The 22,577-nt window shown below is 36.5% G+C and overlaps 1 protein-coding gene across 4 annotated transcripts in view; it reads left to right on the top strand.

The window, feature by feature from the left end:
• The first annotated feature begins 8,818 nt into the window (after nt 1-8,818).
• The window catches only part of phf14 (PHD finger protein 14), a 97,726-nt gene continuing 83,967 nt past the window's right edge, over nt 8,819-22,577 (top strand). For 3 of the 4 annotated variants that reach the window (XM_067412267.1, XM_067412270.1, XM_067412269.1), the window contains exons 1-4: nt 10,094-10,316; nt 11,294-11,404; nt 13,440-14,083; nt 15,970-16,111. In XM_067412267.1, coding sequence (XP_067268368.1) covers nt 10,307-10,316; nt 11,294-11,404; nt 13,440-14,083; nt 15,970-16,111 — 907 coding nt within the window. In that variant the 5' untranslated portion in view covers nt 10,094-10,306. Of the gene's footprint in view, nt 8,888-10,093; nt 10,317-11,293; nt 11,405-13,439; nt 14,084-15,969; nt 16,112-22,577 lie in introns of those variants that run through there. The other variant, XM_067412268.1, reaches the window with a different exon arrangement.

Below are 22,577 nucleotides of genomic sequence, written 5' to 3'. Positions count from 1 at the left end.
TATGTCTAGGAGCCGAGCAAAGCAGCAGGACGATAAGGGAGAAAAACGACAGCGCACACTGTGGCGTCAGGAGCACAGAGACGTCTATAAACTAAAAGAAGCACTGCACTGTCGGAATATGACAGCCAATCCATCAGGGAAATGGAAGCTCTGTCTACTGCACCAAGGAGAGAGTGGCCAGAACTTTTATAAATAGTCACGCATTTTTAAGGGAAATTGAAAGTTGTCAGACATATGCTTTCCAGTCTTTCTGTTGATCATCCAAGTGGCCGCGTTGGCTGAATATGATTGAAACATCAAAGCATACAAAGTAGGAAGGCTGAAGGCTACATGGGACATAGGCTAGTGCATGGAAGGACACGTAGGATGATTTTATTTGTGGCCTTCTGTCTCAGAGCAGGGTTTTCCAAAGGGGAGTTGATGAATAGTTAATAATTAATTAAATCGAATGTAACATTAAAACTAACAAATGGGGCTGCACAATTAATCTAAATGAAACTGAAAATGCTATATATCTTACCAAATTGCTGTTGAGTGAAGAGCGACACTGTGTTCATTTACATGCATGCAGCTTATAATGGAGCAGCTATTACTTTGTGTTCCCTTACAAAAGTTTTGCATTCAAGAAACATTGTGTTCCCTCGCAAAAGTTTTGTGTTCCCCGAGAAACTTTGCGTGCGCTCGCAAAGAACTTAAAAGTTTTGCAAGTGAAAGTTTTGAAAGTTTATCGGGGGAATGCAAAACATTAACATACAATTTTTCTCAATCTCATTTTTTTACGAGTTTAACATGCATTTGGGAATTAAACGTGTGCTAGGTTTACCTTATTTGCATTCACATAATTTAAAAAAAAGAAAAACACTTACTATATATATTGTGTTTACTTGCCATGTGACTATTAACAGAGAACCATGAACCATGGCATTGAATTATTAAAATATTAACCTTACACCGTGTCCTAACCAGACGTGACGTGATGCCGTGACACGCAATAAAAGGTAGCCTATCATTTCCATGTTAATCTGAGTTTTTGTCCTAACTAGCCGCAAAGGCGATACGCGACGATTCTATAGAAACGGTTTCTATGAGACGTCGCGGCTGGAACAAAAACATTTGTATGATAATGATAATCCCATGTGCTGTTTATGTGCTTTATTTAATGTTAAAAGCATCTAATGTGAGTTTGAATATCATTTTGTGTGTGTTATTGCCGTACTGAAAGCAACAATGGACAATTCACCTCAGATCTTCGAAATAAATACAAGGAAAAACGAACGTTCATATTGTCAACTCAGTGTATTCTTCGACAAAGATTGTTTCAGTTACTCAGTATGTATTTTTTAATAATGTTAAAATGTAATATTTATGAATTTGATTATGTACTTATCCATTTCGTTGTGTCGGGAGTTGGCCGAGAGAGCCCGCCCACGCGCTCTTCTGATTGGATAGTTTAATGACTTTATCGCATCTCATAGTCGCGTTGCGACTCTGGTGTGGACAGACAAATTGTTTGTCGCAGGAATCTTATTGCATCGCGTCTAGTTAGAACACGGTGTTACACCGTGTCTACACCTGACGCGACAGTTGTCATGTCGCACCGCAGCAGCTTGGCTGTCTACACTTGACGCGACAATGCGGAATGTGTTTATAACGTTTTTGTTTTGTTTTTTTACAATTCAGCCAGGAAGAGAGGACATCCAGGCACAATATGGTCCCGGGATACAGCTGGTCAAGATAAAATAGAATCAGGGTCTAGACATAAGATGCGTCCCAATTCGCGTACTTATGCACTATTCTATGACGTTTTTAAGTATAAATAGTGCGAGCAGTGCGTTCACACTGAAAATTCCAAAAAGAAAAAGTACACTTTAAATACCCGGATGATGCACTAAATTAACGAAAAAAAGAAGTGTGGAATAGTGGACACTTCGTGCACTCAACTGTCGCAGCTTTAATTACGTAGTGGAGTGGAAGGGAGGATCGGACTCCGTTGTTAAATGACAAAATAACCTTATACAATTCACGCACTACATGGATGAGTGCATAGTGCACAAGTACGTAGTGTACAAGTGCATAGCGTATAGTGCGTCATTTGGGACGCAACTATAGTCAAGAAAAGGTAAAAATGCCAGGATGTTTCTTCATTTTGTCAAGAGACACCCAACATGGTTGCTATCTCAGATACAAATTCTCAAATTCAATCAAAACTTCCATGCAGAACATGAGGGCTTTGAGTTTTTATATATAAAAAAATAAATTAAAAAACCCCGGAAACGATCAATGAGGATACAAAAATGAAATTCAAATTTAACTTCAAAGAGGAAACACAGTGTATCTAATTCAAAGAATACCAGAGTGAAATAGGCAGGAGAGGCAGTTGATTAAAACTGAATATCAGAATACGTGTTAGGCAGACTTTTGAGAATGCATGTTAAAGAGAAGTACCCTGAGGCTCGGGGCAAAATATGTTACATGGACGAGTGGTCATCCTTTCATCTGTGCATGGGCAGCGAGACCTATGCTATTAACCTCATCAAAACTAGCATGGCCTGCAAGTCAAACATCATGCCATGTCCCAAGGAATGTTTCACACTGTTCTTTTTGGACAACTGAACCCACATTAAAAAAAAGAGTTTAACTTTGAAGTAACTGCTGAAAAGCCCTGACTGCGAATTAGCAGAAGGTTTTAGATAAAGGAAGCCTGAAAATTAGCATCATCGCATGGGAGTCATTATGTTTAACGACTGCCCTGTGTAATGGTTGAAGCAATGTTATAGCAATGTAAAACTCATTTCTGTGCAGACTATAATACAAATAGCATACGTTTCTGTTTTCTACTCAAATTCATATCGCCTCTACAGTCTCCACACCTACACATCATTAGGGTTGGAAACAAGAAAAGGTTATTATTCAGAGTGTACTTAATTCTCAGAACCGGTACTGGTGGCGAAGAAATATTTCTTCCTCAAAAGATTGTTAGTAGAGCAAAAAGGAATCAGAATTAAATTCATTTAGAGCCCCATTCTTAAATGAAACTCATTGAAAGGAAAGTTATAGAGCATACATTTCCAACTCTTTCATTCATACACCAGTTCATTCATGCAGTTGTTGTTTTTTAGATGAAGAACATAAACTCTTCTGATTGCCATACTTCTTAAAGGGATAGTTCACCCAAAAATGGAAATTTGATGTTTATCTGCTTACCCCCAGGGCATCCAAGATGTAGATGACTTTATTTCTTCAGTCGAACGCAAATTATGATTTTTAACTGCAACCGCTGCCGTCGGTCAGTCAAATAATAGCAGTGATTGGGAACTTGAACAATAAGAGTCGAAAAAACTTCCATAGACAAATCCAAATTAAACCCTACGGCTCGTGACGGCACATTGATGTCCTAAGACACGAAACGATCGGTTTGTGTGAGAAACCGAACAGTATTTATATAATTTTTTACCTCTAATACACCACTATGTTCAACTTCGTTCAGCTTCCGGCTAGTGAGGTCTGATCGCGCTCTGACAACGGAAGTGATGTCTCGCGCTCATTGAAGTATATGGGCGAGACATCACTTCCGTCATCACAACGCGTTTTTTGACCTCACTAACAGGAAGCTGAACGAAGTTGGACATAGTGGTGTATTAGAGGTAAAAATTATATAAATAATGTTCGGTTTCTCGCACAAACCGATCGTTTCGTGTCTTAGGACATCAATGTGTCGTCACGAGCCGCAGGTTTTAATTTGGATTTGTCTAAGCAAGTTTTATTTACTGTTATAGTTGAAGTTCCCATCTACTGCTATTATTTGACTGACAGACGGCAGCGGTTGCAGTTAAAAATCATAATTTGCGTTCGACTGAAGAAAAAAAGTCCTCTACATCTTGGATGCCCTGGGGGTAAGCAGATAAACGTCAAATTTTCATTTTTAGGTGAACTATCCCTTTAATGAGCTTTTTATTTATCTATATTGTGTGTATAGATCCATACAGTATGCAATGGTAAAACCACATGAATATAATCATGCATTGTCCTGCTATGTAATAACACAACTTTCTTATGGCAGACGCCAAAGGAGAAGTATGAGCTGCTCTCTTTCATACAGTGAAAGGACCATGATAAAAGTTCCTTATGATTCATACACCATATTCCAAGTCTTCTGAAGCCACACGGTAGCTCTGTGCGAGAAACAAAGGGTGAGTAAATGATGACAGAATTTTCATTTTCGGGTGATCTATTCCTTTAATAGCCGTGTTTTGCTCGGATGAGCTCCATGCTAATCATTTCGACAGCTTTCATAAGAATATTTCTTAACTTCACTTTGCCAATTAATTTCAAGCATTTCGGTTTCCAATTGAATAAAGGATTGTGCATTGGTATAGATTGTCTCTTTCCTAAGGAGTAAATAATCATATCTAAAATGACGATTAAATTAGCGCAGGCCTGCACACGGAGGGTGACATTAAGATAACACGAGATAACATCTCCACACAGGGGCAATGTGTTTGTAATCAAATTCACTCAATTTCAGCCACACGCTCCAGTGAAAGAGTTCGCGAGGAAAAGCAATGGGCATCTCAGCAAAGATAAACGATGGCCAACGTGGTATGATTTACACCATATGAATGGATAAATATTTCAATTTAAATGCAAAACATTAAAGTGGCGGAGGCAGTCGATCAATGCAAGCATTCCGTAACATACTTCTTTAGGGTTCATAAATAATAGCCCATGCAATTACTTCTCTTCAAATGAGGTTTTAAAGCTGGCGTAGCACAGTACGTCTTTATAGTAATGTTTTTATTTCCTAAACCTTGTGTTATTCTTGTTCTTAATGTAATTGCTTCTGTCTTTTGCCTCATCAAGCTGACAGATATCTGCAGCAGAACAGTTTCTCAAGATCTCCATGCGGCTCCTCTGTGGGTTTCTTCATTTACAGCCTCTCAGCCCATCACTGATTTTTTCACTTTATTAGATACTGAATATTCCTGATGTAAACTTAAAACAGTGATTAAATTGCCTTTTATAATAAAGATACCTCATATTTTAATTCATTGTTTGTAATCTGATATTTAGTCAATCTGAACTTTACCATTTCTCGGGTTTTAAGGTCCCAGACTGGAATTCAGTATGTTCAGTATATATTATGAGATATTACTTGAATTTAAAACAACTGTTTTCTATTTTAATATATTTTAAAGGGGACATATCATGAAAATCTGACTTTTTCCGTGTTTAAGTGCTTTAATTGGGTCCCCGGTGCATCTACCAACCTAGAAAACTTGAAAAAGGACAACCCAGTAACTTTAGGTAACTAAGGTAAGCCTTTCTCTGCAAGCAAGTGAAAAAAAACAGCCACACAGACAGATTTCTCTCCCCTAGTGACGTAGGAAGGGGATCTTATTGTAATACCACCCCATAATCTCCTCGTTTCCACCCACAGTGCCGCCATTTTGTTTTCGCAAGCGACAACAGTGTACCTGTTTCCACTTCTTTAGAGAAGGAAGAGTTGTTGTAGAGGGTTGTTGTTGCCATGCCATCATTTTATGCCGGACTGCTTCCCAAACGAGGGGAAATTCAACGCTTGCACAAAAGATTAACATGACGGCACATGCTAGTCAGTGAGTTGAATCAACTCCACAGCAACTACATAAATTTATCCACTAACCGTTCAGAAATGTCCAGTTGCATTCTAAAAGTTGTAACTTCTTCCTGAGTCTCCATCAGTGTCCGACTCCGGTTTGAACAATGTACTGAACATTGTTACTGACAGTTATCATTTTGGCTGCGTGAGATTCTCCAGCTTTGTTGTTACTGAGCAACCAAAGCACAAGCTATTAAAGCTCCGCCCTCTTCTGGAGGGAGCAGAAGCTCATTTGCATTTAAAGGGACACAAACAAAATGGCGTGTTTTTGTTCACAGCCAAATAGGGGCAAATTTGACAAGCTATAATAAATGATCTGTGGGGTGTTTTGAGCTGAAACTTCACAGACACATTCTGGGGACACCAGAGACTTATATTACATCTTGTAAAAGGGGCATTATAGGTCCCCTTTAAAATGTAATTTATTTCTGTGATGATAAAACAGCCATTACTCCAGTCTGCAGTGTCACATGATCCTTCAGAAATCATTCTAATATGCTGATTTGCTGCTCAAGAAACATTTATTATTATTGTCAATGTTGAAAATAGATGTGCTGCTTTATTATTGTCAATGTTGAAAATAGATGTGCTGCTTAATATTTTGTGGAAACCGTAATACATTTTTTTCTTTGATGGATAGAACACTCAAAAGAACAGCATTTATTTGAAATATACATTTTTGTAACATTATAAATGTCTTTACTGTCACTTTTGATGAGTTTAATGCATCTAAAAGTATTAATTTCTTTTAAAAAAATACTGTAAATGCAACCAATAATACATTCTGCAATATACAACAAGGTGTGAATTGCGCCATTCATATTAGATGCAGAATAATGCTAATAAAATACAGCCCATTTCAAATTTCAGAAAAAAAGAAGAAGAAAGAATTACTGACAGAAATGTGCTGCCGCACAATCATAGTCACCTTGGCTAATATGAAGCATTCATTTCATTCATTGGCAATATCACGTCATCTACAATGGAAAACGCTGGCAATAGAATGACACTGATGATGACGATGATGCTTATGATGATATTCGAAAAGTGTTTTGATGCCAAGGGATAAAAAACGGTGGCTTTCCAGCACAATACAGTGCCATTTGTCATCGGGCAAGGACAGTCGTAATCATCCCTTGTGCGTGCCTTTCCCCATCAGTCTTCCCCTCGCTGAGTATCAGGATCAATCTAGGCTCATTTATTTTAATCGTCTCCTGTTTGCTAAACTGGCAAAGTCAACAGAGGACGACAAAAACAAGCCTCGCTCTCAAAACAAGCCAAAAACAGTCATTTCCCAGTCTCATAACATACTTTTGTTATTCTGCAAATGTATGATTGTTTTAAGATTTGTTTTAATCTTAGAAATGTGTCATTTTGGTGTTTCCACTGATGTTTAGTTAAATTTAGTTAATTATATCTTTCTTCTAGAAACTTGTTAGGGGAAAAAATAATCATTTGAGAGTAATTTGAGAATAAAGACTGTAAGCTGCAACTACTGAATTCAGTGAACTTGTTTCTCAGCCACTGATGAAGAATGATCTTTATGCAAATGTGTGCATACAGTATAACCACCATGATGGGATTGTCTGTTGACCTATTTGTTTGACCTAAAACTTACAATAATCATGAAAAACAGACCTACCTGAGACCTACCTGACCAAATAAAGCTGCTCACCTCACATTTCACTGTAATTGTTTTATTTTTCAACTTTTCAAACCTAATGGCCCTCAGTCCTGGTGACCTCAGACTGGTTACATATCACTTACTGTTTCATCATACTCATTCGATGTCATAGAAGTAAGCATTTATATCATGCTATTTATACTTATTTTATTTGTAGTAACATTTATAGACCTTATGCGCCAGAGAAACAAGTGTGTTAGTTACAAAAAAGTTATCAAGGACATTGTAATGTTTTTAATGCAGATGTCATAACAAATGTTAGTAGATCAGGAAGATTTTAAAACCAGTGGTTCATTCATAAATCTGTAAGATCTTACCTTCATGCTGTGGAAATACAAACCGGTGTAGTGACAAATTGGGTCCCCCTCCCCGAAATCTGGTCTCCATTAGGACCCCACATGATCCCATTGCTTTTAATGGGTAGCATACTCTTTTTAGCTCCCGTTTACAATTCCTACAAAATCATGTTATGTTAAATGCTGTTTCAACTACGTTATAATGTCCATTTATGTCTGCATTACTTAGTTTAAAGGGTTAGTTCACCCAAAAATTCCTCTCTCAAGATCCATAAAGGCACTAAAAACATATTTAAATCAGTTCATGTGTGTACAGTGGTTCAATATTAATATTATAAAGTGACGCGAATACTTTTGGTGCGGCAAAAAACAAAATGACAACTTATATAGTGATGGCCGATTTCAAAACACTGTTTCAGAAAGCTTCGGAGCGCAATCCGAATCATGATTCGACACAAAAGATTCATAACGCTCCGGAGCGACCATCACTAAATAAGTCATTATTTTGTTTTTTGGCGCACCAAAAATATTCTCGTTGCTTTATAGTATTAATATTGAACCACTGTACTCACATGAACTTTTTTTAAATATTTTTTAGTACATTAATGGATCTTGAGAGAGGAAATGTCGTTGCTGGCTATGGAAGCCTCACTGAGTCATCGAATTTCAACAAAAATACCTTAATTTGTGTTCCAAAGATTAACGAAGGTCTTACGGGTGTGGAACGACACGGAGGTGAGTAATAAATTACAGAATTTTCATTTTTGGGTAAACTAACCCTTTAAGTACTAGCATAACATACAGATACCCGAATAGCCTGCACTTACCTTATGTATTCACAGTCATCTTTAAGGTAACGTTAATAAAATTAAGTGTTAAATGTCCAAATATTTCAGTTATAAATAAAACAAATTAATGATGTTCAATTATTCACAGTTAATCAAGTGTAAAAAAATCACATTAAATTGGTTTTATTTTAAAATGTTAAAATTGCCTTATTAAATGACAAACTATGACGCAAAATGTAATCAATGTGGTTGTGGAAATAAAGCATTTGGTGAAGTCTCTCTGGTGTTTCTCTCTGGTGTGACTAGCTGCCCGAACTGATGCGGCGGTTGCTATGGTTTCCAACTCCCACTTTGTGAGCTGAACGTCAGCACAATGTGTACACGTGATACGCAATATCGTGTACGTATTACGCAGAACATGAGCTGAAGAGGCGTTCGTTGTACCTTTGTCCAAGCTATCCAAACGCGAAAATCCCGTAAAGTGAGTAATCCTCGCTGTTATATTATACATTTTGAAAGAGAAAAAATAGCACAACAGAATCACTATCAGAATTTGCAACATGCGGTGTGAAATGAGAGAAACAGGCGTTAATAGATAGCATGAGGCTACTGCTGCTTTAGCTTGCTGGCTAACTGATGTGAAGTTCCTCTCTCCATCAAACACATATTATGTCAAAGAAATATCAGCAGTTCTACGCATTTTCCACCTTATGTTAGATTATAGAGCACAGTGCGTGTTCGTCTCTCCAGGAAACTAGCTGCTATATCCAGCTTGAAAAAATAAACAGACTTGTGTTTCTCTGTAAGCTGCCGTGACAGCATCTTAGGGCTATAACGTTAGAGCTGTGATGCATGTTTAGCCATCATGTGTGAGTGAACTGAACTAAAGTTTACACGATTTTGAGACAGATAGACACGGTCTGTTGTCATTTGTAATTTGTTTAAATAACATGTTTAGACGTGTGGATACATTTAAAGTCAGACACCACAAGTGTGATTTCTAGCTCTATGACATGAATATATACAATTTTGGTGCAAAATTGCAAACTTCAGCTTATTCTGCAGGGAGGTCCTACATAAATACAATCAGTTGTAATTGTTTTATGTTTTTTTTGTTTATATCGTTATTTTTATATACTTATTTTTTATTAAAGTTTAGTTCTTAAATATTTCAGTTAGTATAGCTTTTATATGCGTGCATATAATATATATATATATATATATATATATATATATATATATATATATATATACATACATACAAACATACACAGTGCTCAGTGTAAAGGAGTACACCCCCTTTGAAAAATAACATTTTAAACAGTATCTCAATGAACACAATTTCCAAAATGTTGACAAGATTAAGTTTTATATAACATCTGTTTAACTTCTAACATGAAACTAAGGTTAATAATATATAACTTGGATTTCACATTTTTCAGTTTTACTCAAATTAGGGTGATGCAAAAATGAGTACACCCCACAACAAAAACTACTAAATCTAGTACTTTGTATGGCATCCTTGATTTTTAATAACAGCACCAAGTCTTCTAGGCCTGGAATGAACAAGTTGGTGACATTTTCCAACATCTATCTTTTTCCATTCTTCAAGAATGACCTCTTTTAGAGACTGGATGCTGGATGGAGAGTGATGCTCAACTTGTCTCTTCAGAATTCCCCATAGGTGTTCAATTGGGTTCAGATCAGGAGCCACTGAATCACTTTCACCCTGTTCTTCAGAAAGCCAACAGTGGCCTTAGATGTGTGTTTAGGATCATTGTCATGTTGGAAAAGGGCACAGAGTGATGGTAGCATCGTCTTTCATGATGCCATCAATGAAACGCAGCTCCCCGACACCAGCAGCACTCATGCAGCCCCACATAAGGACACTGCCACCACCATGTTTCACTGTAGGCACCATTTATTTTTCTTTGTATTCCTCACCTTTGCGACGCCATACAGTTTTGAAGCCATCAGTTCCAAAAACATTTTATCTTGGTCTCATCACTCCAGAGTATAGAGTCCCAGTAGTCTTCATCTTTGTCAGCATGGGCCCTGGAAAACTCTAGGTGGGATTTTTGCGCCTGGGCTTTAGGAGAGGCTTCTTTCATTGACAAGGAAATAGTCACCCCAGTTTGGCTTTCTACTTTAGATAACTGCAGTGAACTTGCATGCTGATTTTCTTCAACCCTTCTCATCAGAAGACGCTCCTGTCGAGGTGTTAACTTCCGTGGACAACCTAGACGTCTCTGTGAGATGGCTGCAGTTCCATCTTTTTTTAAATTTTTGTACCACTTTGCTACAATATTCTGACTGATAAGTAAAGCTTTGCTGATCTTCTTGTAGTCTTCACCTTTCTGGTGTAAAGAAATTATTTTCTTTCTCAGGTCTTGTGACATTTCTCTTCCATGTGGTGCCATTGCTGACAGCATGAAATGGGAAGGGGTTTTAACACCCTTTTATAGTCAACTGTCTGTTAGACACCTGTGTAATGAATAATTAGACTCACCTGGGGTTGAATTTTTGTTAAATTAGACATTTTTAGTCTAAAATTTGGCTTTGCTCCAGAGACTTTCAGTGAGGTGTACTCATTTTTCATCACTCTAATTTGAGTAAAACTGAAAATTTAGCTCTCTAAGTTATAACATGAAAGTAAGGTTAATAATATAAGTTAAACATATGTTGTATAAAACTTAGTCTTGTCAACATTTTGGAAATTGTTTGTGTGTTCATTGAGATATTGTTTAAAATGTTACTTTTCAAAGGGGGTGTGCTCATTTACGCTGAGCACTGATTATAAGCTTTATTTCAATCAACATTTTTACACAGATTTAAATGTAATTTATGATGCAAGTATATATAAATATAAATCTCACTCTTTATCTAGTGGATCGAGGGTCGAAGCGGCGGCAGGTGAAGCCTTTGGCTGACTCTCTGCTGGATGCTCTGGACTATGACAGCTCAGATGACAGTGATTTTGAAGTTGGAGATGCATCAGGTAAAAAAAAGTCTCAAAATCCTTTTTTGTCACATATATGTAAGTGTTAGGTGGGGAAACTGGAAAAGCGTAGCACCAGGTCACAGTCCAAACATACTTATGCATACAGCTTCTGGTGGTGCCTAGATCCAAAGATGACTCCAAGATAAATAAAATACATGAAAGATCCACACACGAGAATAAAGTCAAAAAAGCTCAAACTAATTGATTTTCCAGAGGCCACAAAAAGTGCAAGTGCAAAACATTTTTGGGATCAACCCTTTATCATTGCCATGATTCCAAGCATACACATGTATCCATTTGAGTGTTCCATGTAAGTGTTAGGTGAAAATGTCAAAAAGTGGGATTATGGAACAGTCGGATATGTAAAATAACGTCAGGTATTGATGGCAAGTCTCATACAGTTAAAATAGTCAAAATGTAACTGATGGTTAAATGTATTTATTTATACTGCAGTCAGCCATTTTAGACTTGGGTCCCTGCTTGGGTTTTCTCACCTGTCATGAAAACAGCTGCTGAGGTGGAGATGAGACCTTCATCACCACGTGTGTGTCACTGTTTTTTCCGCTTGCCTGTAGATTAGACCTCCTGCAATGCATTACTAACACCGGAGTCACATAAGCAATGGCTCCATATCACCATGACAGACTGGAGGTTAACGCAAAGCTATCCCATCAAGCTGCTGTCAACAAAAGTGCAGAAATGTCTGCAACCTGATAATGAAATTCTAACACTTTGACCCCTTTGGGTCTTGAAGTTTTGCTGCATGAAACTTCTTGTCAGAAATAAAATGCAGTGTCACATTATTCTGATTGGGCAATTTATCATGGCCATATGCTGTACAAAAATGATACAATGCGTTAATTATCAGCCTCACATTTATAGTTCATGGTGGTTTTAAATACATGGTGCGTCACAATCAAGAAGGCTTCTGTTGATGTCATGTGAAAGGATGAGTTTTTATGTTTGCTAAATGTTCACTCAGAATTAATAACAGTTTTTAATGTTATTTTGATATTTGCCATTCGAGATGCAGCAAGGTAATGGAAAACAAATACAATAGGAAATGTATGTATTGAAATCTCGATGTGATAAGAACTGAAAGTGACCGCAGCATCAAGGATGCTTCGGTTCACTATATTAAAAAAAAAAAAAAAAAAAAAAAAAAAAATATATATATATATATATATATATATATATATATATATATATATATATATATATATATATATATATATATATATATATATATATTGCTTAGAGCATGAGAAACTTCTTTCAAAAACATTAAAGGGGACCTATAATGCCCCTTTTTACAACATTTAATAAAAGTCTCTGGTGTCCCCAGAATATGTCTGTGAAGTTGCAGCTCAAAATACCCCAGAAATCATTTATTATGGCTTATAAATTTGCCCCTATTTGGGTATGAGCAAAAAAACACTGTTTTTTTTGTGTGTGTCCCTTTAAATGCAAATGAGCTGCTGCTCCCGGCCCCCTTTCCAGAAGAGGGCGGAGCTTTAATGGCTTGCACTTAAATTGCTCAACAACAAAGCTAAGCTGGAGAATCTCACGCAGGCAAAATGACTATTGTCAGTAACAGTGTTCAGACTTACGTTGTTCAAACCGGAGTCGGACACAGATGGAGAGACTCATACATCTGGATGTTTCTGTATGGTTAGTGGATAAATTCATGGCGTTGACTTGACTTATTGAAGTTGATTCAGCTTATTGAGTAGCATGTGCCGTCATGTTAATCTTTTATGCAAATCCAGCATTGAGTTGACCCTCATTTGTGAAGCAGTCTGGTGTAAAATGATGCAGTAGAAGCTTGTTGTAGTTCCTACCAGCCGTTTGTTGTAGTCCTTAAAAAGCGATTTCTGTAAAAAGAAATATCTCCTGTTGCATTGAACTTTGAGCATCGTAACTTCGCAGATGTTTTTTATGCTCAAATAGCAACATCACACACTATTAACTAAAGTTAAACAAGTTAAATCATAATCAAGGGCCCCTTTAATTTCTCATCCTTGTGTCCCAGGTTCAGAGGGCACCGGCAACGGGAGCGATGAGGAAGGCTCAAATGACACTGCTGCGGGCTCTGAGAGCGACTCTGACGCTGTTGGCTCAGCTGATGAAGAGGGTATAGATGATGAAGAGACCAAAGATTTGAATGAAGACACTGAAGAAGAAGAAGAAAAAGCCAAGGAACAGTCTTTCTCTGAGGAGACCAGTAGCAAAGAAACAGGGGGAACCTCCAAGAATCGCAGGAAAGGAGAAAAATCCTCAGATACAGAACCAAATGGTAGTGGTACCGCCGAGGAAGGCTCAGGAGAGCCGAAAAAATGGAACCTACGACGAAACCGGCCTATGCTGGACTTCACTACGATGGAAGAGCTAAACGAAATGGATGATTATGACAGCGAAGATGACAATGACTGGAGGCCCACACAAGGGAAAAAGAAAGGCAAGGCATCTTCTGGGAAGGAGAAAGAAGGGAGTGATGAAGAGGACGATGGTGGTAGTGATGAAGAGGACAATGAAGATGATGAAAACGAGTCTAGTAGTAGTGATAGTGAGGAAGATGGGAAGAAACCAAAGAGAAAAGCAGGCAAGAACACTGGGGCGTTTGATGAGGAGGAGACCAATGACAGCCACAGCACATCCCATGGAAAGGGCAATGAGGTAAAATTTCAGTATATCAAAAGTGACAGTAAAGACATTTGTAATGTTACAAAATATTTCCATTTCAAATCAGTGCTGCTCTTTCAAACTTTCTCAAATTTTAGTATTCTTTAATCAAAGAATACAAAAAAATGCTTCACAGTACCACAGTTTAATAAAAAAATGAAGCAGCACAACTGTTTTTAACATTGATTATTATAAAATGCTTTTTGAGCAGCCAATCAGCATATAAGAATGATTTCTGAAGGAACATGTGACACTGAAGCCTGGAGTAATGATGCTGAAAAAAATTCAGCTTTGCCATCACAGAAATAAATTATATTTTAAAAATATATTACAGAAAACTGTAATATATGTAAAATTTAAATGGTAATGTTTCACAATATTACTGTTTTACTGTGTTTATGATCAGATAAATGAGGCCTTATAGCATAAGAGACTTTCAAAAACATTAAATACCATTTTGAATAGTATTGTATGTAAAAAAAAAAAAAAAAAATAAAATAAAAAATAAAATAAAATAATATATATATATATATATATATATATATATATATATTTCTTTACATTAATAAAGTAACTTGTCCTTGTGAGATAGAGCAACATTACTTTGGTCATGCTAAGAAAAACATGAATTCTACATTTTTTTTATGGACATTATTGTATGTATTTAGACAGTTTTGCTGCAATCTTCCAATGATTTTTTCATTATTGTTTGTTCAAATATATTTACTCATGCTGTAGATGATACTTCATGTTTGTTGTTGAGATTCAGTTATATTCCATCTTACATTTAAAGGGTTAAGTTCACTCAAATGAAAATTCTCTCATCATTTACACACCCCTGTGTCCTTCCAAACCCATAAAACTTTCATTCATCTTCGAAACACAAATTAAGATATTTTTTATGAAATCTTTCTGAAATGATTTATGTGCCTTCATAGACAGCTACGCAACTACTAATTTATTGCTTCAAATAGATAATTTTTGTTAAGATTGTAAAACTAATCCATATGAATTGAGTGGTTTAGTCCAAATTTTCGGAAGAGACTCGATTGCTTTATATGATGAACAGATTGAACTTAGGCTTTTATTCACATTTTTTATTCACAAGCCTAAATTAAATCTGTTCATCATAAAAAGTGATCGAGTCTCTTCAGAAAATTCAGACTAAAACGCTGAATTCTTATGGATTAATTTTACAATCTCTGAACTTTTTGAAGCGAAAAGTTGCATGGATTGTCAATGGAGGGACAGAAATCTCTCAGATTTCATTTTGTTTCAATGTTTTTACAGATTTGGAATGACATGAGGGTGAGTAATTGATTTGTTTAATTGAACTAACCCTTTAATACAAATACCTTTACAAAGTACCGTTCAGATTTGATTTATTAATAAACTAGCCATCTGTCTCCACCATTTACTGAAATCTGGCATGTGTGTGCCCTATTTTTCACATTTAGTCCAATCAAATAGCTGAGCTATTTGCTACTTGTTTAAATTTGTCCAAAAGTTTAGTTGTATGAAAAAGAACCAGCTTGGAATTCTCAGATGCAATTGTATTATTGTGCATTTAGGCAAGCAATCAGATAATCCAGTCATTGGCTCACATAGCATCAGATTGTTGATACAAAAGAGCAATTCTTGTGAATTGGCTTATCTGAGAACTTCAGTTTATAGGATTGGCTAATCTTCCAATCTCAGAGGTGGAATTAGAGCAGAAGCTTTTGAGTGGCTTTACTTTTTTGTCTCAGGTTTTTTTTTCTACACTGATCCGAGAACTTTTTTCAGAGGAAGATATTTGGACTTTGTAGAGGACGCTAGTCCTATCAGTTGTAGCATCCTTTACTAGAGTTGGACTGCTAAGTTATCCGTTGCTTCCTCAGGACTCTTTGTTGGAGCGGCCCCAGACCTGGAGCTCCCAGCGGATGGAGCACATCCTTATCTGCTGCGTGTGTCTGGGAGACAACAGCGAAGATGCGGATGAGATCATCCAGTGTGACAACTGTGGCGTGACCGTGCATGAAGGTAAAAGCCCACACTCTGCCACCTGTCACAAAAAATTCAGCTCAAATATTGATCTCAAATGTTTGCACAAAGTTTCGAAAAATGAGTTTTAGAATATATTTCAATATTCAGTTCCTCGTTTTGCAGCGCAGAGCCTGATCTAACTTGGACAAAATAACTTAAAGTTGCACTCACTTCTAAAAATTTAAAGGTTTTACATATAGAAATGTGTAGAAATACTCGCATGAGAATACATGCAATAGAATGCCATCCAATTCATGCAAATGTCATGCAGCCGAGTTACTAATAATAATCAGAATTATTAGTTAAATTTACAATAGAAAGTCCAAACCACTGGTTTACAATTGGAACAAATTAGAACACGTACATTTTAGGTAGTTATTTTTCAGTTAGATAAGAATAAAAGGCAATATTTCCGTTCCTCGCAAGTTTGTTGTGAAACTTGTCTTGCGTCCGTACACTAGATTGCATTGTCAAGCCAGCGTGAGGAGAATAAACACAGAATGGAGAGTGATCTTCATCATCCCACATTATTAGCTCATTGTGACTCTGACTCGTTGGAAACAAAAATCAATTACGCTTTAAACCGTCTTTTAGCAGTGGCTGTCTCATTCAGACAGGCCCACTTAACACCAGCCGGGCAGGCTGGATCAATGTGTCACCACTAATTTTCAATTACTCACTGATTTATTTCTTTAATTATTTATTTGCTGGTTGTTTTTTTGCTGATGTTCTGTTGATTTGCAGAAGCCTCACAGGTAGTTCTACACTAGAGGGGAAAAAAGTAGAAGCTTGTTCTGCTTGAATGCATTGAGGTTTTATGAGATTCGGTTTTGTGCACATATTTTAGGTATGATTGGAAATTACCATAAATAAATCAGCTTTTAACAAACTAATTAAAAACATTTGGCTGGTCATATGATCTCAATGTACATTCATCTCAGTTGATAAGATCTCAGTTGTGCTACGTAATATTTTTTATAGAAACCTTGATTATTTTTTGTTCTTTGATGAATGGAAAGTTAGAAAAAACATCATTATTTGAAATATAAAACTTTTGTAACGTTATGAATGTCTTTTCTGTCACTTTTGATTAATTTAATGTGTCATTGCTGAATAAAAGAATACATTTCTTTCAAAAAAAAAACAAAAACATTTGAATGGAAGTGAATATATATTTTTTTCTTGATTTTGCTGTTAAATATGACCCAGACAATTATAATTTTTATTTATTTATTTATTTTTTCTCAAAAATTCACTCTGATCCTCAAAAGTTAGGGAGCATGATCAATAGTGTTTCTGAACAACTGTTAGTATTGAGCAATTTTGCAATTTTTCAACTAAAAAGTTTCCTTTTAAAAGCCATTGGGTCATTTTTAGCTGTCAGTGGTGTTATCTAAGTCAAATAAGCTGCACTCTCAAACTGATAGCGTGTCTGAGTTAGAAAATGGTTAAATCAGTCACTGGCTCTGCAATTCTGGTTTGAAGACACATACACAAGGAATTGGGTCCAGGCGCTCACAATCACTCCTCCCACTTTAGTGTCAGCTCACTGAAACAAGCTACTTCATAACCTAGCGGCACTGAATCAGAGGGCAACCTTGAAGCATCCAGGAGTTCTTTACCGTGCCAAGAGCAGTGTTGCGGTGTCAGCTCTTAGAGCTGCACACCTCTCAGATTCATAGACACACAAAGTCTCTCGCTCTCCGCTTCAGGAGTGAAATAGAAAGTATAAAATGCAGTGAGCCCTATAGAGGAGTGCAGAATCTCTTCTGCAGTTCTGTTGCTTCATGAGGTGTTTGAGGTTTCCTCCCTCCACTCTCTTTCTCTCTCCTGCTTTTGTCACTGAAGTGATAGTGGTCTAAAAAAGAATACTATATATATTAAAAAGAAAAAAAGATTCAGGACTTTTTGAAGTGGCATGACCAAAATAGAGTCATTAACATAACAGCATATGTCACGCTACAGCTGCTTTGAGTAATTTAATGGTAAGAATAAATATCACAATTTTTGCAGGATATATTGGTTATATATTACACAACTGCACTGTAAATCTGAATAATATCAGTTACATCAGTTTTTTTGAGTTATGATGTTCCCAATTTTAAGTAAGCAGAACTATGAAGTTTTGAGTTTGTAGTACTCATGCATGTTAATTGGTCCTACCTTGAAGAACTGAGCTAATTCATACATTTTGAATGCAATTAACATCAAATATTTTGTTTAACTTTTTTATTTTGAGTTCTTGCAAATCAAATTAGTTATTTACTTTACTGTAAACTCTAATAAAAAAAAAAGCCAACTTGCTAATTTGCTAGCATAGCAAGTATAACACTTACTGAATGAGTACAGCAACTTAAAACATGTAACTTACCTGCTCTCAAACCAAGCCGCATGCGTTACTTGTCACCATGATGGTAACTCTCCAAAAACCCACATTAACAGAAACTCTTCTAAATTAGCATAACAAAACATTAATCCCTAGTAAATCTTCCTTAACATTAATCTTGTGCAAAACAACATCATATAACACTTAATTTTAGCATTTACTCTTCCTTTCAAGTGCCATGGGCAAATAATGCTGGGAAACAGAAATCCCAGTCCAGTTTCAGTTAAACTTAAATTAGTCTAAATTAAAAGAAATTAGATCATACAACTCAAAACAAAGAAACAGTTCAGTTTACTTGAAATATGTCAGTGCTGTGAACTCAAAAGGAAATTAAAGGTCTAAATACTCACAGCAGTTAATTTGATTAAACTAATTGGTTCAATTTAAGTTTGTCCTACTCAAACCAATTAAGTATTTTGAGTTAAGTATTTGCGTTTTATCATTTTCTGATACATGGATTCCAAACATTTTGGTATAATGGAAGCTTTTATAATGTTAAATTTTTTTGTTATTTTTGTGTTACATTAATTATAAGTTTGACATCAGTAAGAAAAAAAAAATCCCTGCTGCTTCATATTGTATAACAATGAGCCACATGAGCTTTTGTAAAATAGCTTATATGTACATACCTGCGACCGCACAATTTGAATTCTTGCACCAAATTGTAAACAACCTTAGATTTTTTAAAATAAATTGCTCCATTCACAATTAATGAAGCTGTCTGCACTGGAAACAGATTTTTTTTTAATTGCAATTCTTGCGATTCTGCTATTAAAATCTCTACTGTTATATTTTTTTCACCATCACTTGGTTCATATTGTTGTACTGCCTGACTTTTAACAAAATTCATTTTTTTTAGCTCAAAGACTGTCTAAGAATACTAATACTTTAAAAATAGCAATACAAGCGAACTAGATATGAAATACTGTAAGCCAAATACTTGTTTAATAATAATTCAAATGCTTTGCAATAACTTAAAGGGAAAATTCATGAAAAAAAAATAAAAAATACTCCCCTTCATATCATACTATACCTAATCACTAGCTAACTCCAATAACATTCACAATAGCTTGAACTGAACCAATATTATTCACATGAATGGTATTTTAAAATATAGATCACATCATGATGGAGAAAGCCAGCAGCTTCCAAGGGGTTGGACAGCTGTTTTAGAGCAAAATTCTTGACCTGGGCCAGTCGCTTGCCACCTGCTAGTACCAACTGCTCTGTGGTACCACTATTCCCACTGGGAGAGGGCATGATTGGTCCGGGAGGTGGGGCAGCCCACATGGCTGACTGTGTCACAAGTGCTCGCTTGATATTTGTGCAGTAGTTTGAAAAGGTGACCTTTAGACAAGTGCCACTGGATAAGGTGCTGTTCCTGTAATGCACTTTGCATACAGACAAAAGTAAGGCCTGCTGGTAGTTTGCTGTCCTGGCTGCTGTTTCTTCACGTCAGCTATTTTTGGTCAGTCTGCTTTCGCCAAAGCCGTAGAGCTTTTGAAAAGCATTGAGAAGAGTCTTTTTTTCGACTGCCTGGCACAGTAAAAAATGGGATGTCACGTCTCAGACTGTGGGGAGCATGGGTGGCTCCTGAAACAAAGGATTTTGATTCTAATCTGCCTATTTACTGAGGGAAAGTTCAAGTGGCAGTTTTGCTTAACGTTGCAGTATTTGGATAACTCCGCTATTCGGAAGTGTTCTTGGGAAGGAGCCAGGAAAAATGGAATGATAAAGTAATGGAGCAAAGGGGCCACAAGAGCAGCACTGAAGATAAGAGACAAGCTGTCATCCTTAGATGCGCACAAGTGTCTCACAGCTTGACTCTGAAGCTCGGCAGTCTGCGGAGGCTCTGACCTCGCATATGGCCTCGCTCAAACTCTAAAGGGAAAGACTCTATCAGAGAAATACGCTGGAGACTCATGAGCGACGAGAGCAGAGAGGAAGACTGGAGCCTCTTGGCTTATCCAGTTGTCTGAGCTCAAACTAGCTATTGCACAATGCTTTTGATTAGCATCTAACTCTAACACGCTCTATTTTCACGCTCGTCATTACCCGAGAATTGTTAAAAGAGACACTCCCCGCCATACTTGATCTGGGTTGCAAAGGCTATTCAGGCTAATTATGAGTCCTTGTTTTCCGCCTCCGACTTGTTTGTTGGTTTTATGTCCTTTAGAGTTCATTAAAACAAAAAGAGGAGTTTTACTGGCTGTGTTGTAATGGTCGCCACTGTCATTCAGCAGAGTGAGTTTATTAAAACCGTACCACAGTAAAAAGCATCACATCGTTCAGTAATGGCTTTGCACTCATTGGAACACCAATTACCATGCTGCTGCTATTGATTTCAGTAAGACCCTAATGAGTTCTGGACCGTAAAGTTAATTATTTCCCCAAACATGTGCAATTCATTTAAGTTGGTTACTTGCTTAAATGGGTTTTTTGGTCAAATTTAGTCCTCAGGAATATTTTTTTTTTTATGTTGTTTTCTGCTTTTTCTCACTTCTTGAGTAACTTTTCAATTAACACTCCAGCCTGCATATCCAAATTTATGCTTGCATGGTTAACAGTCATTAAAATGTGCATGTGATCATTGGGGGTGTAACAAATGCATTGATGTATCATAACCCATCAATCTAACAGTGTCTTGTATTGTAATTATATCGACTATAATAATTCTCAGTGTATTATATTTATTTCTTATCCATAATACAATTCTTGACCTAATTTCGACAGTAAAATAAATGTGCATCTTAAATCACATTGACTCAAACCAGAGTGCCGGCAAATTTGAGATTTCATGAAGGATTGCATGATTTAGACAATTGTCAACAAATCAAATCATTGTCAGAGTAAATATTAAGTCAGGAATTGTAATAAATTTGATTCCTGTTCCAAACAGTGTTATTTTAGTATTATTTATATACTATTTAGCTTTTATTTTGTTTTTTTTTAAACTATCTCCTTACCTCAGCCCGAGCATGCAGCCATTCTTTGCGTCATAACATCACGTCTGTAAACAGAAAGGAGGAGTTCCAGCTAGTAGGTTATATCATGTGAGGATGCTGCTGGTAGCGTATCATTTATAGCCTTTTCTTACAGCAGCTGGAATAAGTAAACTTATCATTTTGATGGCGTATTGTAATCCAAAAAGGTCCAAATGACAATCATCAGTGGCAACTAGAGATTCACTCGTAGTCAAAAGCAAAAGACTTCGGACTGCGTGAGTGGCTATATAAATTGAAATCAGGTAACGCTAATACACGCTAAATACACATAGTCACGCAATGCTGATGTTGTTAACATTAAAATTTTGAGAACAAAGTATAACAGTAATAATGTAATGTGTGGTTTGACATGATCTGAACTGAGCGATAGTTAGATTTAATCACCATTGGCGGCGCAATTTATTGTGGGCCTAATGCTTTTTTTCTCGGTTGGTCAGAACAAAAGTGGCAGACGTGATACTTACTTGTTCAGATGACATTGACATTGACACTGGTGAAAATTCTTATTTTGGTCATACTACCAAGACCTAGAATCTATCCACACCGATGTGGTGACTGACAGCAAACATTAGGTTTATCCACGCTGAGGAGCCGTACTGATGCACAACCAACGTAAACATGATAATTCCGCAAATAACTGCAGGTTTCAAACAGAGATGGCAACAAAGAGGCAACTTACAGACTGCAGCTTTAACTTGAATTTATTTTTATTTCAGCTTTTGTAATTTTAGTACTTCCACTAGTTTCAGTTAGTTGCCTAGGCAAAAATTCCAATAGTTTTCCATTTTATTTTATTTCAGCTTCATAACAATTACTGAAAATGATTTTTAACAGTTATAGTTTCAGTGAACGATATCAACACTGGTTCTGATTCCTCTTAAAGGGTTAGTTCCCCCAAAAATGAAAAATATGTAATTCATTACTCACTCTCATGTCATTGAGACCTTCACTGTAAGACCTTCGTTCATCTTCAGAACACAAATTAAGATATTTTTGATGAAATCCGATGGATCAGTGTGGCCTCTATTGCCAGCAATGCCATGAACTTCTCAAGATCCAGAAAGGTACTCAA

The sequence above is a fragment of the Chanodichthys erythropterus genome, chromosome 15 (assembly GCF_024489055.1).
Source record: "Chanodichthys erythropterus isolate Z2021 chromosome 15, ASM2448905v1, whole genome shotgun sequence".
Lineage (NCBI taxonomy): Eukaryota > Metazoa > Chordata > Actinopteri > Cypriniformes > Xenocyprididae > Chanodichthys > Chanodichthys erythropterus.
This window is presented reverse-complemented; position numbering and strand designations above follow the sequence as displayed.